Source organism: Nicotiana tomentosiformis, chromosome 9, assembly GCF_000390325.3.
Source record: "Nicotiana tomentosiformis chromosome 9, ASM39032v3, whole genome shotgun sequence".
Lineage (NCBI taxonomy): Eukaryota > Viridiplantae > Streptophyta > Magnoliopsida > Solanales > Solanaceae > Nicotiana > Nicotiana tomentosiformis.
In genome coordinates, this window is record NC_090820.1 from 21,454,089 (window position 1) to 21,475,654 (window position 21,566).

The following is a 21,566-nucleotide window of genomic DNA, read 5'->3' on the forward strand; positions in this document are numbered from 1 at the left end:
TGTTTATGAGATAGGAAAAATTTTGGATCGTCCAAAAAATAACGAAAACTCTATTCGTTTTTCTGTAAAATACCAATAAGGCTTACTTGGGAGCACTTGCTTCTAAGCGCCGGTCACGACCCTAAATTAGGTCGTGACAAAGTTGGTATCAGAGCTTAGGCTTTAAATCCTGAGTCATGGAGCTATATTTAGTAAAGTCTGGTTCATGGGTATGTAGGCGCTCATACTTATAATCTTGAGGCTAATGAACATCTATGATGTTTTCACTTCTTTCATTCCTTGATTGTGCATTTGAGATAACTTGAGATTAACTTTGGATATTTATTTCGTATATGTCTAGGACATGCACACCCTCATCTGTTGGATGTGGTGCTGGACGTGGTACTACCCGAGGTGGCGGTCAAGTTAGGGCTCATCATACTAGAAGACATGCCTCTCCTCAACCTGAAGTAGTGAACATGGGCCAACCCCAAGCTGCTATGCCAGATCATGTGTAAGAACAGGGAGTTCAGGACGCTTCACTACTAGTGTCAATTGTTGTACCTATGGTTACCTTACATGCAGATGCAGTGGCAAGGTTATTGAATGTGTTAGAGGCATTGGTGCCTACTCAGGGTAGATGTTCAGCTCCTCAGGACACTTCACAGACATAGGCACCTGCATAGACTCATATTTTCGGGAATAAGGAGGTATCCCTACAAGAGTTCCTGAAATTAAAATCACCAAAATTCATAAGTTCTAATAAATCAGCAGATCCTCAAAGTTTCTTGGATGGGACACTCAAGGCATTACATGCTCTAGGATGTTATAGTGAGAGGGTCGTGGAGCTCGCAACATACAAACTAGAGGATATGGCCAATACATGGTATGAAACTGTATTGCTAGGAAGGCCAGTAGGAGCAGCACCACTGACATGGGAAGAGTTCAGTAAGTTGTTCATGGATTATTTTCTTCCGTACAACGTGAGGCAAAAATATTCTAGAGACTTTGAGAGATTGGTTCAGACTCCAGATATGGATGTGTTAACATATAACACCAAGTTTTGTAATCTGGATAGATATGCTCCTTACTTAGTGCCTTCCCAAGAAGCTCGAGTTCAGAGATTTGTTGATGGTTGGTTGGTTGGTCGTTTATACAATGTAGTAGCCCCACAGATGAAGACTATGTCCTACTATAATGCAGTGTATCTCGCTAATATTGAAAATAACGGACGTGATAAGTGTGCATCCAATGATTTACATAAGAAGGACTAGACATGAGGGTCTTTCAGTGGCGGTTTTTGTGAAAATCACAAAGTAGGAAATCAGGGACAACAACAACAAGGTTCTCAAACAGGGACACACTTGTCTTCACAGTCCATATACAGACCACATTACATACAGGGTACTAGGGGACCATCATCATCTGGACATCGTAATTCTGGACAGATATATACCACTACTCCAATCTACCAACTATGTGGTAAATTACATTTGGGCCGGTGTCGTGTTCTGACTGGAGAGTGCTTTCGGTATGGCCAGTTGGGACATCACTTAAGGGATTGCCCTCAGCCTTCGAGGAGTTTCAACCAGGCTTCTATTCAGTCAGCTGCACATACTCAGACTACTCATAATATTTCAGGTGCTGAAGGTATATGAAATAGAGGTCGAGGTGCTGGAGATCGTGGTACTGTGAATCAAAGACAAGTGAATGCTGGTAGAGATCAGGCGAGAGTTTTTGCATTTACTAGACAGGATGCTCAAGCCTCGAATACTGTGGTTATAAGTATTCTTTCTGTTTGTTCATTTGATGCATTTGCGTTGATTTATCCGGGATCTACTCACTCCTATGTGTCCTCGTACTTTGCTTTGAGTTTTGTTAGACAGCCTGAGCTATTGAATGATCTTTTTCTAGTTGATACTCCTGTTGGAGAGTCTCTATTAGATGAATATGTGTATCGTGCTTGTCAAATTCGGGTTAAGGGTAGAGATACTCTAGCTGACCTTATTATACTTGATATGATTGACTTTGACATGCTGATGGGAATGAATTGGTTATCTTCTTGCTATGCTATTGTCGATTGTCATGCAATGATAGTTAACTTTGAGATACCAAACGAACCCAGTTTTGTTCTAAAAGGTAGTCAGGTTCCAGAGATTTGCAAAGTTGTATCTTTTATAAAGGCTCAACGACTTCTAAAGAAAGGTTGCTTGGGTCTCTTAGCTATTATAAATGACAAAAGAAAGGAAACAATTAGTATGAAAAATGTACCAGTAGTGAGAGAACTTTCTAATATATTTCCTGAGAATTTACCAAGATTGCCTCCAGTACGAGAAATAAATTTTGGTATTGATTTTCCACCTGACACACAACCCATATTGATACCCTCATATCGGATGGCACCAGCAGAGTTGAGGGATCTAAAGTAACATTTGCAGGATTTGTGAGATAAAGGATTTTATCAGACCTAGTGTATCACCATGGGGTGCACCAGTATTATTCGTAAAGAAGAAAGACATTTCTCTAAGAATGTGCATTGACTATACAGGCAGTTGAACAAGGTAACAATACACAATACGTATCCTTTGCCCTCTATCGATGATATGTTTGATCAGCTACAAGGAGCTGTCCACTTTTCAAATATAAACCTTCGGTCTGGTTATCATCAGCTTAGAATCAAAGATGAAGATATTTCTAAGACTTCTTTCAGAACTCGGTACAGGCACTATGAGTTTCTTGTGATGCTTTTCGGACTAACTAATGCTCCAGCGACATTCATGGATTTAATAAGTAGGGTGTTTAAGCCGTTTCTAGATATATTTGTAATAGTATTTATTGATGACATTCTGATATATTCTCGTAGCCAAGATGAACACGAGAATCATCTGAGGACTGTGTTGCAGACATTGCGAGAACATTGGCTTTATGCTAAGTTCTCAAAGTGTGAATTTTGGCTAGACTCAGTAGCATTTCTAGGGCATGTTGTATCCAAAGATGGAATTATGGTAGATCCTAAGAAGACAAAAGCCATGCAGAAATGACCCATACCTACTTCTCTGATAGAGATTCGCATCTTTTTAGGCTTAGCATGCTATTATGAGCGTTTTGTGCAGGATTTCTCTAGAATAGCAGAAATGATTGTTCTATTTTGTATCATCCTGGAAAAGCCAATGTGGTGGCTGACGCATTGAGCAAACAATCTATGGGAATTTTGGCACATATAGTTCCTCCAAGGAGACTTTTGGTTGAATATATGCATAGACTAGAGGGTACATGTGTCAGATTTAGTGTCGTAAATTCAAAGGTATTTTTGGCTTGTGTTCAGGCTAAGTCTTCATTAGTTGAGCGCATTAAGGCCACCCAATATGAGGATGATCGATTATGCAAATATAGAGATGAGGCCTTAGCTGGTAAAAGCAAGGATATGATTGTTAAAAGTAATGGTGTTCTTCGAATGGGTGACAAGCTATGTGTATTAGACGTAGATGGGTTGAGACAGACTATTTTTGAAGAAACCCGTAACTCTAGATACACTATATATCCTAGATCCACAAAAATGTACCATGACCGGAAGCAATTTTATTGGTGGGAAGGTATGAAGAAAGATGTTACTAACTTTGTTTCTAGTTGTTTGACTCGTCAATAGGTCAAGGTTGAGCATCAACGACCCGAGGACTACTACAACAAATTGAGATTCCAGAGTGGAAATGGGAAAGAATTACTATGAATTTTGTCACTGGGCTACCACGAACCCTTAGAGGTTATGACTCTGTATGGGTGATTGTAGATCGACTAACAAAATTAGCACACTTTTTGCCAGTAAAGACTACATATGATGGAGTGAGGTATGCACAGATATTTATGAATAGAATTGTCTTATAGAGGATCACAATTTACTTCACATTTTTGAAAATCTTTTCAAGAAGCATCGGATACACGAGTAGATCTTAGTACTACATTTTACCCATAGACAGACGGGCAGTCTGAACATACTATACAGATCTTGGAGGATATGTTGAGAGCTTGCATTCTTGAGTTTGGAGGTAGTTGAGATGCTTATCCGCCTTTAGCTGAATTTTCTTACAATAATAGCTTCCAGTCCAGTATTCAAATGGCATTGTATGAAGCACTGTATGGTAGAAGATGTCGTTCTCCTATCGGATGATTTGAAGCTGGTGAGACTAACTTATTGAGACCTGACTTAGTACAAAAAACTATTAACAAGTTCCAGTTGATCCGCCAGAGATTGCTCACGACTCAAAGAAGACAAAAGTCTTATGCAGATAAGAGAAGAAGAGATTTAGTGTGCATAATTGGGGACGTAGTGTTATTATGAGTCTCTCCTATGAAGGGCGTGAAGCGATTCGGGAAAAGAGTTAAGTTGAGCCCGAGGTTTATAGATCCATACGAGATACTTGAATGAGTGGGAGGTATGGCGTATTGTTTGGCACTTCCTCCCGATTTATCTTTTATTTATTCAGTGCTTCATGTCTCTATGCTTAGAAAATGTATATCGAACTCCTCTCAAGTGCATGAAGTGCCGACTATACCGCTCGATGAGAGGTTGTCTTACGAGGAGGAGCCGATGGCTATTGTTGATAGACAAGTAAGAAAGTTATGGTCAAAAGAAACTGTGCTCGTTAAAGTCTTATGGAGAAATCATACCGTTGAAGAAGCTACTTGGAAAGTAGAAAAAGATATGCAAGCGAAGTATCCCTATTTATTTCAGTCTACAGGTACGTACTTGAGTTAAATTTGGGGACCAATTTTTTATAAGGTGGGGAGGATGTAATAATCCATAATTTTAAAACAAGGACATAATGATCATTATAGCAAACTAATTAAATAAAAAAATATAATAAAAGAGGGTTAGGGCCGAAGCCCACCAGATGAAAATCTCGCAAAAAAAGAAAAAGAAGAAAAAGGGATTTAGGGGAAATGGAAAGGGAATTTGGCATGGCATGATAACTAGGTCCAACAATTGGCATAAAAAAACTAACATTTTAGGATATGGTAGCCTAAAATTATTCTCTCTCTTCTAATGGTTCAACCACCCTCCTAAAATAAGCCCCATCAAAATTATTTTCCTTAAAAATAGCAAATGATATTTAAAACCCCCTCTATCTTCTCTCATAGCAACCATCATCCTAGAAATTAGGTTCCATTTCCTTCAGTAGTATCCGAAAAAACTCCCAAATATTTTTTAATTATTTTTTTAGTTTTTTTATTTGTATATCCAAATATATATATATACCACAATAATAATTCTATTATTTGTATATCATAATGTATAACATAATAATAATGTGTATATCAAAAAAATATTTTAAAATTTTATTTTTCTTCTTTGTATAACACATTTCAGATTGAAAACTCAAGTTCAAGACGACTCCATATGTGTATCCCCTATTGTATCCCGTGTATATCTCTATGTACCTCAGTGATATCTCATGTATATCATTTTCTGTGTATATCCATGAAATTTTATGTTATATACACGATATAAAATATGATATACATGGGCATTCATACAAAAATTGTATTGTATACACGATATACAAAGTGATATACACAGACGTCCATAAACACCTGTGTGTGATATACACTGATGTACACGATATACAACGTGATATACACATGTCGCAGTTGGATTTTTAGGTCTGTTTTTTTTTTACCTGAAATCAGTCTAAATAACTTCTAATCTTGCTCAAATTTTGTGTATAGCCTCGTCTAGGTATTTTCAACCAATTTCAATCACACCCACTCGTTCAATCTAACAAAAAAAAGAAGAGAGAAGAAAAACAAAGTTGAAATGTATTTTTTCTCTCTTAATTTTTGCTTCTGATTTTTTCTGATATGAGATCAACCTTACCTTTTCATCCCACTGATTTTTTTTGCATAATTTGCACGAATATTTGCTAAATTATGAGAGCGAAAGAGAAGATATAGATATAAGGAGAGAAAGCGAGAGGGAAAAGAAAAGGATACGTGGGTTATAGAGGGGAGAGAGGTTATAGAGAGAGAATAAATAGGAAGTAGTTTTTTTTTTTTTTTTTTTAAACTTGACTATATAATGCCAGTTATTTTGGGGCTGTCTTTGCCAAAATAATTTATTGCCAATAATTTTTCAATTCCTTTTGCATGTTGTTATCCAGTGTCAATATTTCAAAGGGAAACCCACGACAACAAGACAACAAAAGAGGAAAAAATAAAAGGGTGTTGGGTGCAAACGAGTTATAAGGGAAAATGTTTAAGCACCTGGTAATAAGAGTTACAATCAAAAGGGAGGAGAATTGAACATATATAACAAATTTCCGTGGAAGTATTCTTCAACGTACAATTTTTCCTTTATTTGATTTTGCTTCAATTTCTGGTGAAATTCTTTACATCTCAATTCAAGTGTTTATGGAATTTTAATCGGATATTGCAATTATATATATATATATATATATATATATATATATATATATATATATGTGTGGCAGCAACACTATTTAAGGTTCAACTTAGACATGCGATTGTGAAAATTAAATAGTACAGTAAACTATATGAATGCCGTTTATTTAAAAGATTTTTGAACTGGTTTAAGTTACTGTAGCAGTAACTGTAGCAGGAGTAGATAAGATTTTGGCTAATTGATAATCAAAGATATGATCTAGTAGGTTGGGTATTCTATATTAGTTATTTGTTAGATTAAACAAGAAAATTAATATGAGATCGATATTATGTGATTATAGATTAATTGTAGGAAGTTGTACGAATTGCTCGAGGTAAAATATTTGGTATTTCAGCACGAGTACTGTGATTAGTAATCTTACCGCAACTGGTATTTTCATAACCTGCCTGGTTTATACTATATTTTGAAAATAAAATGTGTTACCGAATATTTGAATTGCATGTGGGACAAGTCCTTTACTAGATATGGTACCGAATAGTTTACTTGAGATGTTAACAGTTATTTAAAAGGTCCTCACTATTACTAGATATGTTTTACTATTACTTGAGATATGATTACCGTTAACGAAATTGGATTACATGATTTGATAAGAATTGAAATGCCCTGTACTATTTTGAAAATGCTTCCATGTGAATATTTACTGTTTACAAAGAAAAGTATAAATATGATGAGACTTTGAAGGATCCCATAGCTAACGACGGGTTTGTTAGACCTAGTGCTCCTTGTATTTACAGATTACCAATTACAGTTATAGCCCTCGCTAGTGGGAATGTAGAACTAGCATACAATTAATGTTTTTTCTTGAGTAGGAACTTAAAGTTATATTTGACTCCTTTTATGAAGGGGCCCACACAATAATACATATTACATGATCTTTTCTTGAAAACCTCCCAAATACAAAGATTTGCTGTGACGTAGTATTTATCGAGTTTAATATCGATTTGTTAAATTGATTTATGTTACAGGAAGCACATGAATAAACTGATTAATAGATTAATTTTGGTAACAATACTCGAAGTCAAGGTCTTAGAACGTGAATACACGAAACACTAATGGGAAATGATTAAAATACTTTTCTCCTCCGTTCTCTTTTTCTTGATTTATAGGATAAATATCAACCTTGTATAATAACTCACAAATCACACAATATAATAAATTATACTAGACAAGCTCCGTACGACGGACTCGACTTAGGAGATATACAAGTGAGTTTCGAGAATCGAGCCCTAGACCTCCTATTTGGGAATTCTAACTCGACCACTCCTATAGGCCGGATACATAGATATTTTAATTTTGCCAATGACCAAATAGATGCCTTTACTTGACACGAAGTGTTTGAATATCTCTTTTCTCGAATTGAATATTATTCCAGGTAAAAAATAACAGCCCAAACTTGAATATGTTTTGTGGACTTAATAATTAACAGTTCCGATGAGTTTAGTTAAAATCTCTTTTCTTTAATTGAATATTATTCTCACCTTTACGTTTAGTTATTATTTTATTATTTTTGGACTACAATTCAGGAGATAATTGTCAAGACCTTGCTTATCTCAGATAGTAATGTAGCATAATTTCAATCGTCAACATTGATTGAGGACGGTAAATTTGGCACAGAGAAAATATATTCTTTAGTTTTAACGGCTGACACGATAAATGTATAACAAATCTTTACAAGATCTAAATTGGCTTCTTGGAGTCGAACCTAAAATTTGAGAAACCACATATCTATATCTATATCTATCTATCTATACTATATTAAAAGTACAAAGGCCTTTAACGAAATATTGTTTGTCTTTTTTATCCTTTAAAAATAGAATTTATATTGGATAAAATTATAATTTAAACTATTTTTCTAATATTTAGGAATTCAAAATCAACTAAAATCTTTATCATTAAATCATTCTTTATTTGAATTAAGTAAAAAGTCCTAATATTTAGGACACTAAAATTAATTAAAATTTTACTTTTAGAAGGAAAGTTTCTTTTTCAAGAAAACTCCGCGACAGTATTTGCATTTCTTGTCATTGAGTTTAATCTACGAGGTCAATTTGGCCTCTATATTTACTTTCACACCAAATTACTTGTAATTCTTATGTTTCAATCCATAAGTATTTACATATTTAAAAACTTGGTTATTAAATTACAGGGATAATTTTTAGAGATACCCTCACTTATGTTTTTTTAAACTTTTATTTTAGAACTCAAATATAATTTTTAATATAATATTTGTGTTTTTTTTAAAATTTCTATTCTGCAACGTGGTTAACAAGTTATTTAATCTATATCTATACTATATTAAAAGCACGAAGGTACTTAGTGAAATGTCGTTCGCCGTTTCTACTCTCAAAAAATATCTTTTACATTTGACACAATTGTAATTTAAGTTAATTCTCTAATATTTAGAATAGTTTGAAAACGCCATATCTTTTAAGACATGATAATTGCTTCTGTTGTCTAAATAAAGATTATAATTTTTCTCTTTTAATTTGATACAAGGTTGTAAATGTTCTGAGTCTATATGAATGGATATTATGTACCTTGGTTACAAAAGACAAATTTTATCAGCATATAAAAAATAGACATACAAATATTAAAAAATAAAAAAAGACTCAACCCGAGAAAATCATCAGATATGTTTTAAAACTTTAATGTCTTTTGTTATATAAAAAACAACTTTAATTTATTTCCTACATAAAATATTTATTTTAGAATCTTGACAAATTAAATCAGATTTTATTTATTACTCTTCATGAAAATGGAAAACTGATTATACTTATAATCTGTAGTCATAATAAACATAATAAACATTGTTTACTAAACCTTTCTCTTAATTAGAAAAATCAATCTTAAATATATAAATTTCTACCATATACCACGTATTTTCTATATTGAGCAAATTTTTAAACTTTTAATCTCTTTTGTTATAAAAAGTAGCTTACCTTCATTTTTCTACATAAAATGTTTGTGTTAGAATCTTGATGGTAAATTAATTGTAAAAAGGTTACCATTAATTTTAAAGCTTCATTATTTTTTTGTATTCGTTATTTGATAATTAATAAAAAATATTATTATTTCCTTGTAGGGTGATCTTAGGAATGCACTAGATCTCCTTTTCAAAAATTTAAGTTATTATTTAATTTTTCAAGATTTTAACATTTTAAGAAAATAATAATTATTTAATTAATATGATAGGATGAAGATCTAAGAAAATTTGTTTTAAGAACAACTTTCTCAAGACGGGCCTAATTAGGTGACTAGAGTTTTATAAAAAATTATATTATTTAATAGATTAGAATTTCAAAAAATATATATTTGGGGATGTAGCGACGCATCTACCGGATAAACAATCAGGCAAAATATTTATATCTAGCAACCATTTACCAAATTTTGATGTAATATAATACCGTCATTGGTCAAATTGATAGTTGTATTACTTGTATTCCAAAGAGATGTTATGCGAGATCTAACAACATAACATAATTATATCTTATTTAACAAGATATTATAACTACAACCATTATATAACTAATTCAACTAAACTCATCATCTTTGTATATCAAGAAACTATTGTTTCAATGAATGCAAAAATTTATTTTTCTTATATATATTTTTATACCGATTAATGCGAAACACACGTACACTTAAGTTAATACTAATAAATAATGGAACATGCAAATTACGTTTTGTAAAAATGTTTAAAATACAAATAACCCCTCAACTCTCAAGGGGCATTAAAAATCCTAGCGACATGAAAAGAGGGATCATGATGATATCAACTACGTTCACAGGGCGGCTCGGTATAATTGGGGCCTAAAGCGTAACTATAATTAGAGGTCCAAATTTTTTATAATCACTTTTTTTAGTAATTATTTTTCAATTGATAATATAGTTAACCAATTTGATTACTCTTGAGACGTTGTTGATCTTATATATTTTTATTTTAAAAAATTTCTTTCCATTGCGACAACTGTTAGGCATTCGAAAAAGAATATCAAGTCTTTTGATGTAATTAAGTATATCAATTAGAGTATTATCTCCTCTTTGTACTATTTCCTTTAACACTAACTCAAAATATAATTCTACTCCATCAATATTAGAGTGACTATTATTGCTTTAAGAATCATCAAAGATTAATCCAATATAATTTTTTCCCCTTCAAATTCTCATCTTTTAGCAATCTCAATTTTTTAAAATAATACTTATAGGTTTTAGTGGTCAAAATGTAAAAAATACAAAATGAAGGTTACATCAAGATATGTTTACTTTCGAGAGGACTTTTTCATTCCTCAACAGTCACATTAACTTTACAATGATAAATTTTTACCATAAAATAGTTAAACTTCTTAAAGAAAGAATTAGCACATAACCTATTTATTTTAAAATTGGGGCCTCTCGAAATTGATGGCCTAAGGCATTTGCCGAGCCTTTGAGCCAGCTCTGTACGTTCGTACCGCTCCTCAAAGAATAGACCCCGCATTCAATCAAGTACGTTGAGTAGAAAACAGAAGAAACTGTTGGCAAGCCAGAGTGGAAAAGTATCTGTCACCTGTGTGTGATGCTTCAATGACTTTTATATGTGTAGCTTTGGTTAGGTATGGATGAAACTAGAGGAACCTATTTTAATATTAAGAGGTTATCGAACGTCGTAAGTTTCCATAGAAATTATATATATATAAATGATTATATAAATAACATGGCATCATAAACATTAAAAGCCTTTAATTTAGAGGCCACCGGTTGAATAGAATTGCGGTACCTTCATTACGTTAAAATTTTGGATCCGTCTCTAAAGGAAAATCAAATTTTGAAGATACTCAGAACGATTGTCAAAGTATTGGAGACATGTGCAGACTTCGTCAAAGCATGAAGCCAGTCTTCAAATGACTCCAAAGAAGATCTTAATAATTGAAAGCTAGAACTGTCAAAGCATGCAGCAATAATGACCTCTAGTAGTTTTTAATTTTATTTTTCTCCTTGAATTTTTAAATTTACCTTCTGTCACACATAAATTTTTAATCTTATCCTTCAACGGGATCAATTATTTGGTTCGTGTCATTTTCCTCTCTTGAAAAAGCAATGGGCAACTTGATCTCCCTTTATTTCTTTGTTATTTTTAATTTTTTTCCTTTCTAAATTAAAATAAATTGTTTCAATTGTGTCATTTTAATCTGACACTAGCTTCTTATCCAAAATTATCTGGAAGTTGACAGTCAGCTGCAGAAATCGAAATGGTCATATATAATCAAACCTCTCTATAATATCGTCGTTTGTCCGAAATTTTTTTGATTGCCATAGTAAAATATTATTATAGAGAACATATCATATAACATCACATAAAAAATCGGTTGCAACGAAAACTTTACCACTATAGTAAAATATTATTATAGTAAAATATTGTTATAGAAAATAGTTGTTATATAGAGGTCTAACTATACCAATTTTCATATGCATGGCACTCCGTTACTTGCTTGACTTACATTTAGGGGTCATTTGGTAGGATGTATAAATATAGTGTTAAATAAGGTGTATTAGTAATGGAGGGATTAGTAATGAATGAGTTAGTAATGCAATCATTAGTTATGCAAAGATTATTTCTTATCCACTGTTTGGGTGGTGTATTTAAAACTAAAATGCATTGCATAATTTTTAAGAAAATTAGTTGTTTACAAAAATGCCCTCCACATTCTTTAGTTTTAAGGGAGTTTAAGGATAATTTTATCTTTAACCATACTAATGTATGCATTAATAGCCTTGGTATTATTAATACCATGGTTTGTTATGTATTAGTTATACATATGATAATACCAAATAGGTTGTATAATTAATACTTGCATTAATAATACATAAGTTGAAAAAGTATACCAAACAAGGGATTAGTAATACCAAAAGGTAATGCATGCATTATTTTCTCTAATGCATCTTACCAAATGACCTCTTAGTATCATATAAGCATAGTCAACCATCAAAGAAGTCTAATATGTAGTAAGTAAAAATTTTAAATTGAGAAATTCCAAATTAGGAGACAAGATTTACAAATATATGCAACTTGAAGTGTGATTTTTGTATAGTAAACCATGAAAATACATGCATCCAAAGGTTCACTTTCACTTAATTAGTCCATAGTTGCGTCCAACACGAAACAGGTCCTGACTTGGTCCGTTGGCCTCCTGACACGGAACAAGTCCTGTAGTGTCCGAGCAAGATAACATTGCAAAATTGGTTGATGATTTATAATTCTTCTAATTTAGTCGTGGATGTTTACACGAGCATAGAGAATCTATATCAGCGTTACAATGGGCTCCCGACATGTAGATGAAGAATCGCTCTAGATCTTTTTTCCTACAAATCAACCCTACTCTTTTCCCGCTTGGAGCTTTTTCTTCTTGTTATTTTGTGACTTGAATTATTTTCTTGTATTTTTAGGAAACCCATAAACCCTACAGGTTTAAGAAAACTCATTGTCCTAATAGATTTGGGAAAGAAAAACCTATTATCCTTGTCAAATTGAAAAACCTTTCTCTTATAGGTTTGGGACTATTTGGGATCTATATATAGGATTGTAGTTGGGGATTCTATAGATTGTATTGTGCTTTTCTTCACATTCATAGTGTAAAACTCTCTCTGTTTCTGCCTCGAGAACTAGGTTTAGTCGAACCTCGTTAAATCCTTGTGTTGAATTTTCTTCTCTATTTGCTTTGTGTATGATTGTGTGCTAGTTAACCCACGATCTTTTGCAACAATTTATATCAGAGCAAGGTTCGGGTTTCTACATATAATCTAGGGTTAAGATTTCATCATCATCTTCAACAAAGTACGAAGTAGAGAAATTTGACGGCGGTTCTAGTTTAAGTTTATGGAAGATTAGGATAAAATAGTCCCTGGTGTTACAAGGGTTATGGAAGGCAATTGATGAAGAGATGACAAAGACAAAGAAGGCAGACCTGAAGGAGAGGGCTTTGAGTGCGATCTGCATGAGGGTTACAGATAGCGTTCTTCGGAAAATTGCTGAAGAAACCTCTATAGCGACGACATGGAAGAAGTTGGAAGATCTGTATTCTAAGAAATCGCTAACAAACTGCCTCTACCTGAAAAAGAGGTTATACAATCTCCGTATGAACGAAGGTACACATGTTAAAACTCACCTTGATGTGTTTAATTCAATTATAATGGACCTGAAGAACGTGGATATCAAAATTAAGAGTCAGGATCATGTCTTGATTGTGTTATGTTCTTTACCATCGTCTTGTGATACCTTTGTCGGTATGCTGCTATATGGGAAAGACAACATTTCAATGGAAGATGTTAGTAATGCACTAAAATCTAAAGAGTTGAAAAAAAGCTTTTAAGGCAGTAGAATTGAGGGCGAGGGTCTTGTGAGTAGAGTAAGAACACAACAAAAGGACTTTAACAGAAAAAAGTCAACTGCCAGATTAAAGTCTAGAGCAACGAAGCAAAATTATTATGAGTGCAGGGAGCAAGGTCACTACAAGAGAGATTGTCCTAAGATGAAAGAGAAAAGAGGAAAGCAAAAAATAGATAATTCGGCAAATATTGCTGACACTGGCAATAATTCTGATGATAATGACTATGCAGGGGATGTTTGTGCTGTGAGTTCTAGTCACGGTCAAAATTCTTGGGTTCTTGATTCTGGTGCTACTTTCCACATGTGTCCACACAAGAATTGGTTTGTAACTTACAAGCAAATGAGTTGGACTGTCTACATGGGAGATGATAATCCATTACCTGTAGAGGGGATTGGTAACATCAAATTGAGAATGTTCGATGGAATTATCAGAAACATTGAGTGTTGTCATGTTCCTCGGATAAAGAGAAACTTGATCTCTCTTTTAACTTTGGATGATTAAGGATATACGTTTTACTCCGAGAATGGAATACTTAAAGTATGTAAAGGCTCCACGATACTCATGAAAGGAAAACCGCATTGTAAATTGTATCATCTCCAGGCCAGTGTAGTTGAAGGGGAAACTGCTGTAGCTTCTGGGAAAAGTGGTCTGAATCAGTCTCAGTTCTGGCACTTGTGACTTGGTCATATGAGTGATAAGGGACTGTCTTTGTTGAGTAAGCAGAATTTGTTGAATGGGTACAAAAATCAAGTTTTGAATTTTTGTGAGCATTGTGTGTTTGTTAAACAGACAAGGGTAAAGTTCAACAAGATGTCCGAGCACAAGACCAGAGATAAGTTAGATTATATACATTCTGACTTGTGGGGTCCAAACAGAGTTCCCTCCAAGAGTGTTGCCAAATATTTTATGACTTTGATTGATGATTACTCAAGGATGGTGTGGGTGTATTTTTTTAAACAAAAGATGAGGCATTTATGACATTTGTTAAATGGAAGACGATGGTTGATAGACAGATATAAAGAAAAGTTAAGCATCTTCGAACTGATAATGGGTTGGAATTTTGCAATTCTGAGTTCGATAATTTCTGCAGTAGAGAGGGCATAGTGAGACACCGCGCTTGTGTCGGAACACCACAATAAAATGGTATTGCAGAATGTATGAACAAAATGCTTTATGATAGGGCACGAAGCATGCTTTCACACTCATGTATTAGCAAGGATTTTTGGGCTGAAGAAATCAATACAGCTTGTTATTTGGTCAATAAATCTCCATCCACAACTACTGAGTTCAAAACTCCTTTTGAGGTATGATCCGGTTCACCTGCTAATTATTCAAATTTAAGGATATTTGGTTGTTCTTGTAAACGGCCAATCGTTTTGAGAGTTGTAGCCTCATTCCCCCATTTACTACTCATTTTGTACTTTATAGCTGTTATGTGACTTGCCGGGGTAGTCGGTTCAGGTCCGGAGAGAGTTCAAAATGAATTGAGATACTTAGTCTCCAAAATAAAAACTTAAGTTGAAAAAGTTGAGCGGATATTGAATTGTGTGTAAATGACCCCGGAATAGAATTTTGTTAATTTCAACAGCTCCGTGTGGTGATTTTGGACTTAAGAGCATGTTCAAAATTTTATTTAAAAATCCGTAGTTAAATTAGGCTTGAAATGGCTAAAATAGGAATTTAAGTTTGGAAGTTTGACCGGGGAGTTGACTTTTTGATATCGGGTTCGGAATCCAGTTCTGAAATTTTTTATAGCTCTGTTATGTCATTTATAACTTGTGTGCAAAATTTTAGGTCAATCGGAATTGATTTGTTTGGTTTCGACATCATATGTAGAAGTTAAAAATTCTTAAGTTTCATTAAGCTTGAATTGGGTATGATTCGTGGTTTTAGCGTTGTTTGATGTGATTTGAGGTTTCGACTAAGTTCGTATGATATTTTAGGACTTGTTGGTGTATTTGGTTGAGGTCCCGAGGCCTCGGGTGAGTTTCAGATGGTTAACGGGTCGAAATTTGGACTTAAACAGTTGCTGAAATTTTTCTGATGCCTGTATCTGGTTTCCTTCATCCGTTCGCGATCGGGGGAAGCGATCGGGGGCATAGATCGGCGGCAGCGACCGGGGCACGCCTGGACAGAACCTTCAAGTTATAAAAAAAAGGGACTTCGTCCCATTTTTATTTTTGACAAATTGGAGATTGTGGAGAGGCGATTTTTGAGAGATTTTCAAGGAAAAACATCGGGATAAGTGATTCTAACTCAGATTTGGTCAATATACACGAATATATCATTGTTTTTATCATTTAATTAGTATTTTGAGATGGAAATTTGGAAAAAATTGTAGAAATCTCATAAAACAAACTTTTGAGATTTTGATGTTGATTCAGAGTCGGATTTGAGTGAAACTAATATGGTTGGACTCGTAATTGAATGGGTTGTCGGATTTTGTGCATTTCGTCGGATTCCGAGCGATTTTTGAGTTAAATTTCGGATTTTGGTTGGAAAATTAGTATTTTCATATGGAATTAATTATAATAATTTGTATTGATTGAACTGAATTAATTGTGACTAGATACGAGGCTTTCGGAGGCCAATTCACGAGGCAAAGGCATAGCGGAGTACAGAATTATCCGGTTTGAGGTAAGTGACTTGTCTAACCTTGTGTGGGAGAAATTTCCCTTAGGATTGGTATTGATATGAAAATGTTGATGTGTTGAAAGTCGTGTACACAAGGTGACGAGTGTGTACACGGGCTAAATATGGAAGATTATGTCTTTAAATTGGTAGAGCACTGTTGCATATTAATTAAATTATTTTATTCTGTTATATTCATCATCATTAATATATTTTCGTATTTTAAATTTGCTTGACCTGTTCCTGCTAAGTGTTTTATTAGTTTAGTTGAAACTCTGTTTCTTTTGTTCTGTGTATTATTTGAAGGTTGGATTTCTTAATTTATATATTATTAAAAATGAAGTATTTTACATTTAAATATTTGATGTTAAGTCAAGCCATTAAATTTGTGAAATATTATTTTTGCTGAATATTTTGTGAAATTTTTGTATTCATTGTGATTGAGTTGTGAGCTCCTTATTGTAGAAATAATGTTGTTATTAATTTATTTTGGCAAGTTGAAATATTTTGGCACTTGAGGTACAAGTTATGATATATTGTGATATTGATATGCATGTGGTGGTATAAGGTCTGGGTGTTGAAATGCATGTGGTGAGATAATAGTGGCTTGATACGCGTGGCTAGTAGGGGAACTATTAGAAGCCATGCGGTGTGATAAGGGTGGCTAAAACGCAGAATGCTATTTCGGAAAAAATATTTTCTTTAAAATTAAATGTGAAGGCTCCAGCGGTAATATAAGGAAATGACATATTGTGAATTTTATTTATGATTTGGGACTACGAGGCGGTACCTCGGGAATGCCCTTGTTGATATTTCTTTATGGATGCATTTGCCTTTGGTTATTTTGGTGATTTCCTTAAAGTTGTAAATCTCTGTTTTTCCTTCCGCGAGGTATTGTTTGCCCTTATTTTGTGTAGTTAAATTGTGACATACTACTTACTTGATTTATTCTCATTGTCATTTTTATTATTATATTGTTAAACTTTCCACCATGTCTTTTATTATTCCAGTAGGGCCTGATGATAAGTAGGGTTTTTGACTATTTATTTGCACTCTTTTACTTTAGTTTTAGCTCAAAAATGCTTAAAAGTATTCTCGAAAACTGATAAAATGTGCTTACTTGCATGAGCATTGGAAAAAGAGCCAAAACGATAAAAATCAACTCAAGAAGGATTATTTTTGGACAAGGACTAAAACCAAGCAAAAAGAGCAAAGTGCGAACCGCACAGTATTGAGTGCGGCCGCAGACTATGAAGGACCTCTGACAGAATTCCTTTGCAAAGTGTGGACCGCACAATTATTGTGTGGCCGCAGAAGATGAGGTTCAGAGAGATGAAGTTTTGAGTCCATGAAGAAGTGCGGACCACACTATTATTTTGCAGCCGCAGAATTCAAGAGAGCGGCTGCACTCAGAAATGTGCGGTCCGCAGAAGTCCTTCCTGTCCAGCTTAAATTCAAGAATGCGGCCGCACTCAGAAATGTGCGGTCTGCAGAATCTGAAGACGTGCGGCCGCAACCCAGAATTGTGCGGCCGCAGAAGTCCATCCTGTCAAGCCCAGCTTCAAAGTGCGGACCGCACACAGAATTGTGCGGCTGCAGAACCTCCGCAAGGGTAATTTTGTCCGATAATTTCAGTTGTGTATAAATAGTTCTTTTTGTCAAATTTAGGTTAAGTTTTAACTCCAGAAAGTAGATAGCCGTTTTTTCCTTTACTGCTTTGGGAAACTTTGTATTAGTTTATCATTTTAACATTGGATTTTGATCCCTTTATCATCTATTATGATTTTAATCTTATTTTCTTCCTTAGTTTCTTCATTTTTGCCTATGAGTAGCTAAATCTGTAGCTAGGGTTATGACTCAACCGTAGTGTGGGTACCTAATGGTTATTTGATTTAAGGCTTGTTTAAGGTTGGGTGTATGATATTTAGCCTAGTTCTTGCTTGAATTTAGGAATTAATGGTTGCAAACATTGATTCATGCCTAATTGACTTAGTCTTTACTTGAGAAAGAGAGACTAAGTCTAGGAAAACTTGGCTAATAAGAAATTGGAGTAAACTCAAGAAATTGATAGCCCCAATTAAAGGGTTGAATCTAGAGATAGTAAGACTCGACATGAGCATATATCAACGGTTTTGTGAATTACCCATTTGAACTTGAGAAAGTCAAATTGGGCAAAACCACTCTAACTACCGAGAGGTATCGAGTGAGTAATCGCGTGTTGATTGCTATATTACACCCCGACCAACGAAACATGCCCTAAAGCCCACAACCCGTTAGGTAACCACCTTGGTGGAAGTCACAACCCTAGATATTTTATAAACTTGAAAAACAACAACACCAAAAATATCGTTCTATAGCTTTATATTTACAAATAATAGCATAAATTTTAGAAGTAGAAAGAAACAACCAAGTATGTGGAAGTGCATTTTAGGCACGTCATACACCTAGTCTAAGTATATACCTAATCCAATATAAGCTCTCTGAGGAATCAACCCCGACTCAAAGTTGGGTAATTATAATTTCATCGACCGCTTCACAATCCCAATCAGTGGTGTGAATTTGGACGACACTAATTTTTGGCGTCGTTGCCGGGGAGCTAAAAATGGATTTAGCTATATATTTGGTTTTTTGTGTGTCTTGTCTTCTTATCCTTCCGGGTTACTAACCTTTTTGTGAATCGATTGTAGGTTAAAAAAATGTCTCTTAACAATGATCCTCTCGAAAACTTGCCTTTGGGGGAGGAAGTGGACGATGACCAAGGTGATGAGGTTTCTCTTGAACCTCAAGCAAATAGGCGAGGCTGACTGCCTCATGACAATATTCCCGTACCTCCCCCACCTCCACCAAGAGTGGCTCCACACCGGGTGTTGCCAAACGAAGGATACGCAAGTGCCATAGTCCCGCCCCGCATTAGGGCGGGCAACTTCCAAATCACCAATGTTATGCTCACATTGATAGAGCAATGAGGATTCTTTACCGGAGCTTCGAGTCAAAATGCATACAAATACTTGAAGGGGTTTGTGGACACTTGCTGGGGGAGTAAACAGACCAACGTCTCCGAGGATGCTCTAAGGTTGAGTCTATTTACCTTCTCTCTATGGGTGAAAGCCTTGGATTGGTTAGAAAGATTGCCAAACCATTCTATCCATACATGGGATGAATTGGCGAAAAAATTCATTGCCAAGTTCTTTTCTCCCGGGCATATGGCTACTCTTCGAGACGAGATTCTAGCATTCTAGCAAGAACCCAATAAGCCTTTGCACGAGATTTGGGAGAGGTACCGTACTATGGTGAAAGAGTGCCCGAATAATGACATGACTGAGGCTATGATTCAATAAACCTTCTACAGGGGGATTAATACTACCAATCAATGCGTGGTCAACCAACTTGCCGGTGGGAATTTTATGACAACACCATATGTCGAAGCTTGTGAGATTTTAGATGAAATGGCGGATACTTCATCGGCATGGCAAAGTAGAGCTAATATTCCTCAAGGTGATCCAAATGTGATTCACCTACACAAAGAATTGCATAATCATAGGCAACCAATTGCCGAGTTGACCACAACAATGAATCAATTAGACAAAGCTCAACTTCAACAAGTTCAAGGTCCTAAGCAAGTAAATGCAATGGAAGGTGTCAACATGATGGTGAACAAGCGAAGGCAAAAGGGTCAACAAGTGCAAAACCATGTGGAAAGATTTGTGCAAGATGATAGTGGGTTTGACCAAGACGAATCATACAATGAGCAAGAGGAAGAAGTGAAATATGTTAACAACTACCAAGGGCAAAGAAACAACTCTCAAGGCCCTAATCAACGACAATGGCGATCTCAAGGAAATTGGAACAATGAATACCACTAAGGCAATTGGAGTGGTGGTAACAATAATCAAGGCAATTGCAATAATCAAGGCAACCAAGGCAATTGGGGTGGCAACAATCAAGGATATTGGGGAGGCAACAACCAAGGGGGTTGGAATAATAACTAAGGGAATCGGAGGTCGGACTTTCAAAGGCCCCCGATGTATCAACAACCAAGCAACCCGCCTCCTTATCCGTCTCATGGTTCTAGCTCTTCCAATAATGAGATGGGACGGATTGAAAATATGTTCAAACAAATAATGGAGAAAAATGCTGACTCCGATGCTCAACTAGCCTGTCAAAATACTTCAATCCGCAATTTGGAGGTTCAATTAGGGCAAATCTAGCAAGCTTTAAACACTCATCCTAAGGGGGCACTACCTAGTGACACGGTGGTGAACCCGAAGGGTGGGAACAACACGGGATATGCCATGACCGTAACCACAAAGAGTGGAAAAGGTGGGGAAGCAAAAACCTCAAACCAAAGAAGAATTATGGATGATGATGTACTGATTCAAGAAGATGAAATTCCAAGCAATGTGGTTCAAGCTAATGAATAAGTGAGAATTGATATTGATGAAAATGTGGAGGAGACTCAAGAAGAAGTGAACCCGTCTAGGTAACACGTGATCGACATACCGGAATCGGTAGTGCCAAAGGCCAAGGCACCAATGCCAAGGCCTCCTCCTCCATACCCTCAAAAGCTCGCCAAGCAAAATAGAGAGAACTAATTCAAGAAGTTTATTAACATGATGAAGAGCTTATCCATTAATGTTCCATTGGTTGAGGCATTGGAACAAATGCCTAGCTATGCAACGTTTATGAAGGATTTAGTGACAAAAGAATGATCAATGAATCATGAGACTATCAAGATGACACATCAAGTGAGCTATTGTGCACTCAATGGCTCCGAAATTGGAAGATCTCGGCGCTTTCACAATCCCTTGCACTATTGGGAGCGCCGACTTTGCCAAAGCTCTATGTGATCTAGGGGCGAATATCAACTTGATGCCCCACTCGGTGTTCAAAACTTTGGGAATTGGGCAAACAAGACCCACATCTATGAGGTTACAAATGGCGGATCGTACTATGAAGAGACCATTGGGTATTATTGATGATGTGTTGGTTCGTGTTGATAAGTTCATCCTCCCGGTGGACTTTGTGATTCTTGATTGCGAAGTAGACTATGAGGTGCCTATTATCTTGGCTAGACCTTTCCTTGCTACGGGGAAGGCTCTTGTTGATATGGAAGCCTATGATCTCACATTCCGGGT

General features: G+C 35.2%; 1 protein-coding gene across 1 annotated transcript; it reads left to right on the plus strand.

The window, feature by feature from the left end:
• Nucleotides 1-332: 332 nt before the first annotated feature.
• On the plus strand, nt 333-13,782 carry LOC138898465 (uncharacterized). Its single transcript, XM_070184534.1, has 8 exons — nt 333-493; nt 565-615; nt 1,643-2,404; nt 2,528-2,984; nt 3,104-3,572; nt 3,767-3,824; nt 4,483-4,715; nt 13,328-13,782. Exons 1-8 carry the CDS (start codon nt 333-335, stop codon nt 13,780-13,782), a joined length of 2,646 nt encoding a protein of 881 aa, XP_070040635.1.
• Nucleotides 13,783-21,566: the final 7,784 nt, after the last annotated feature.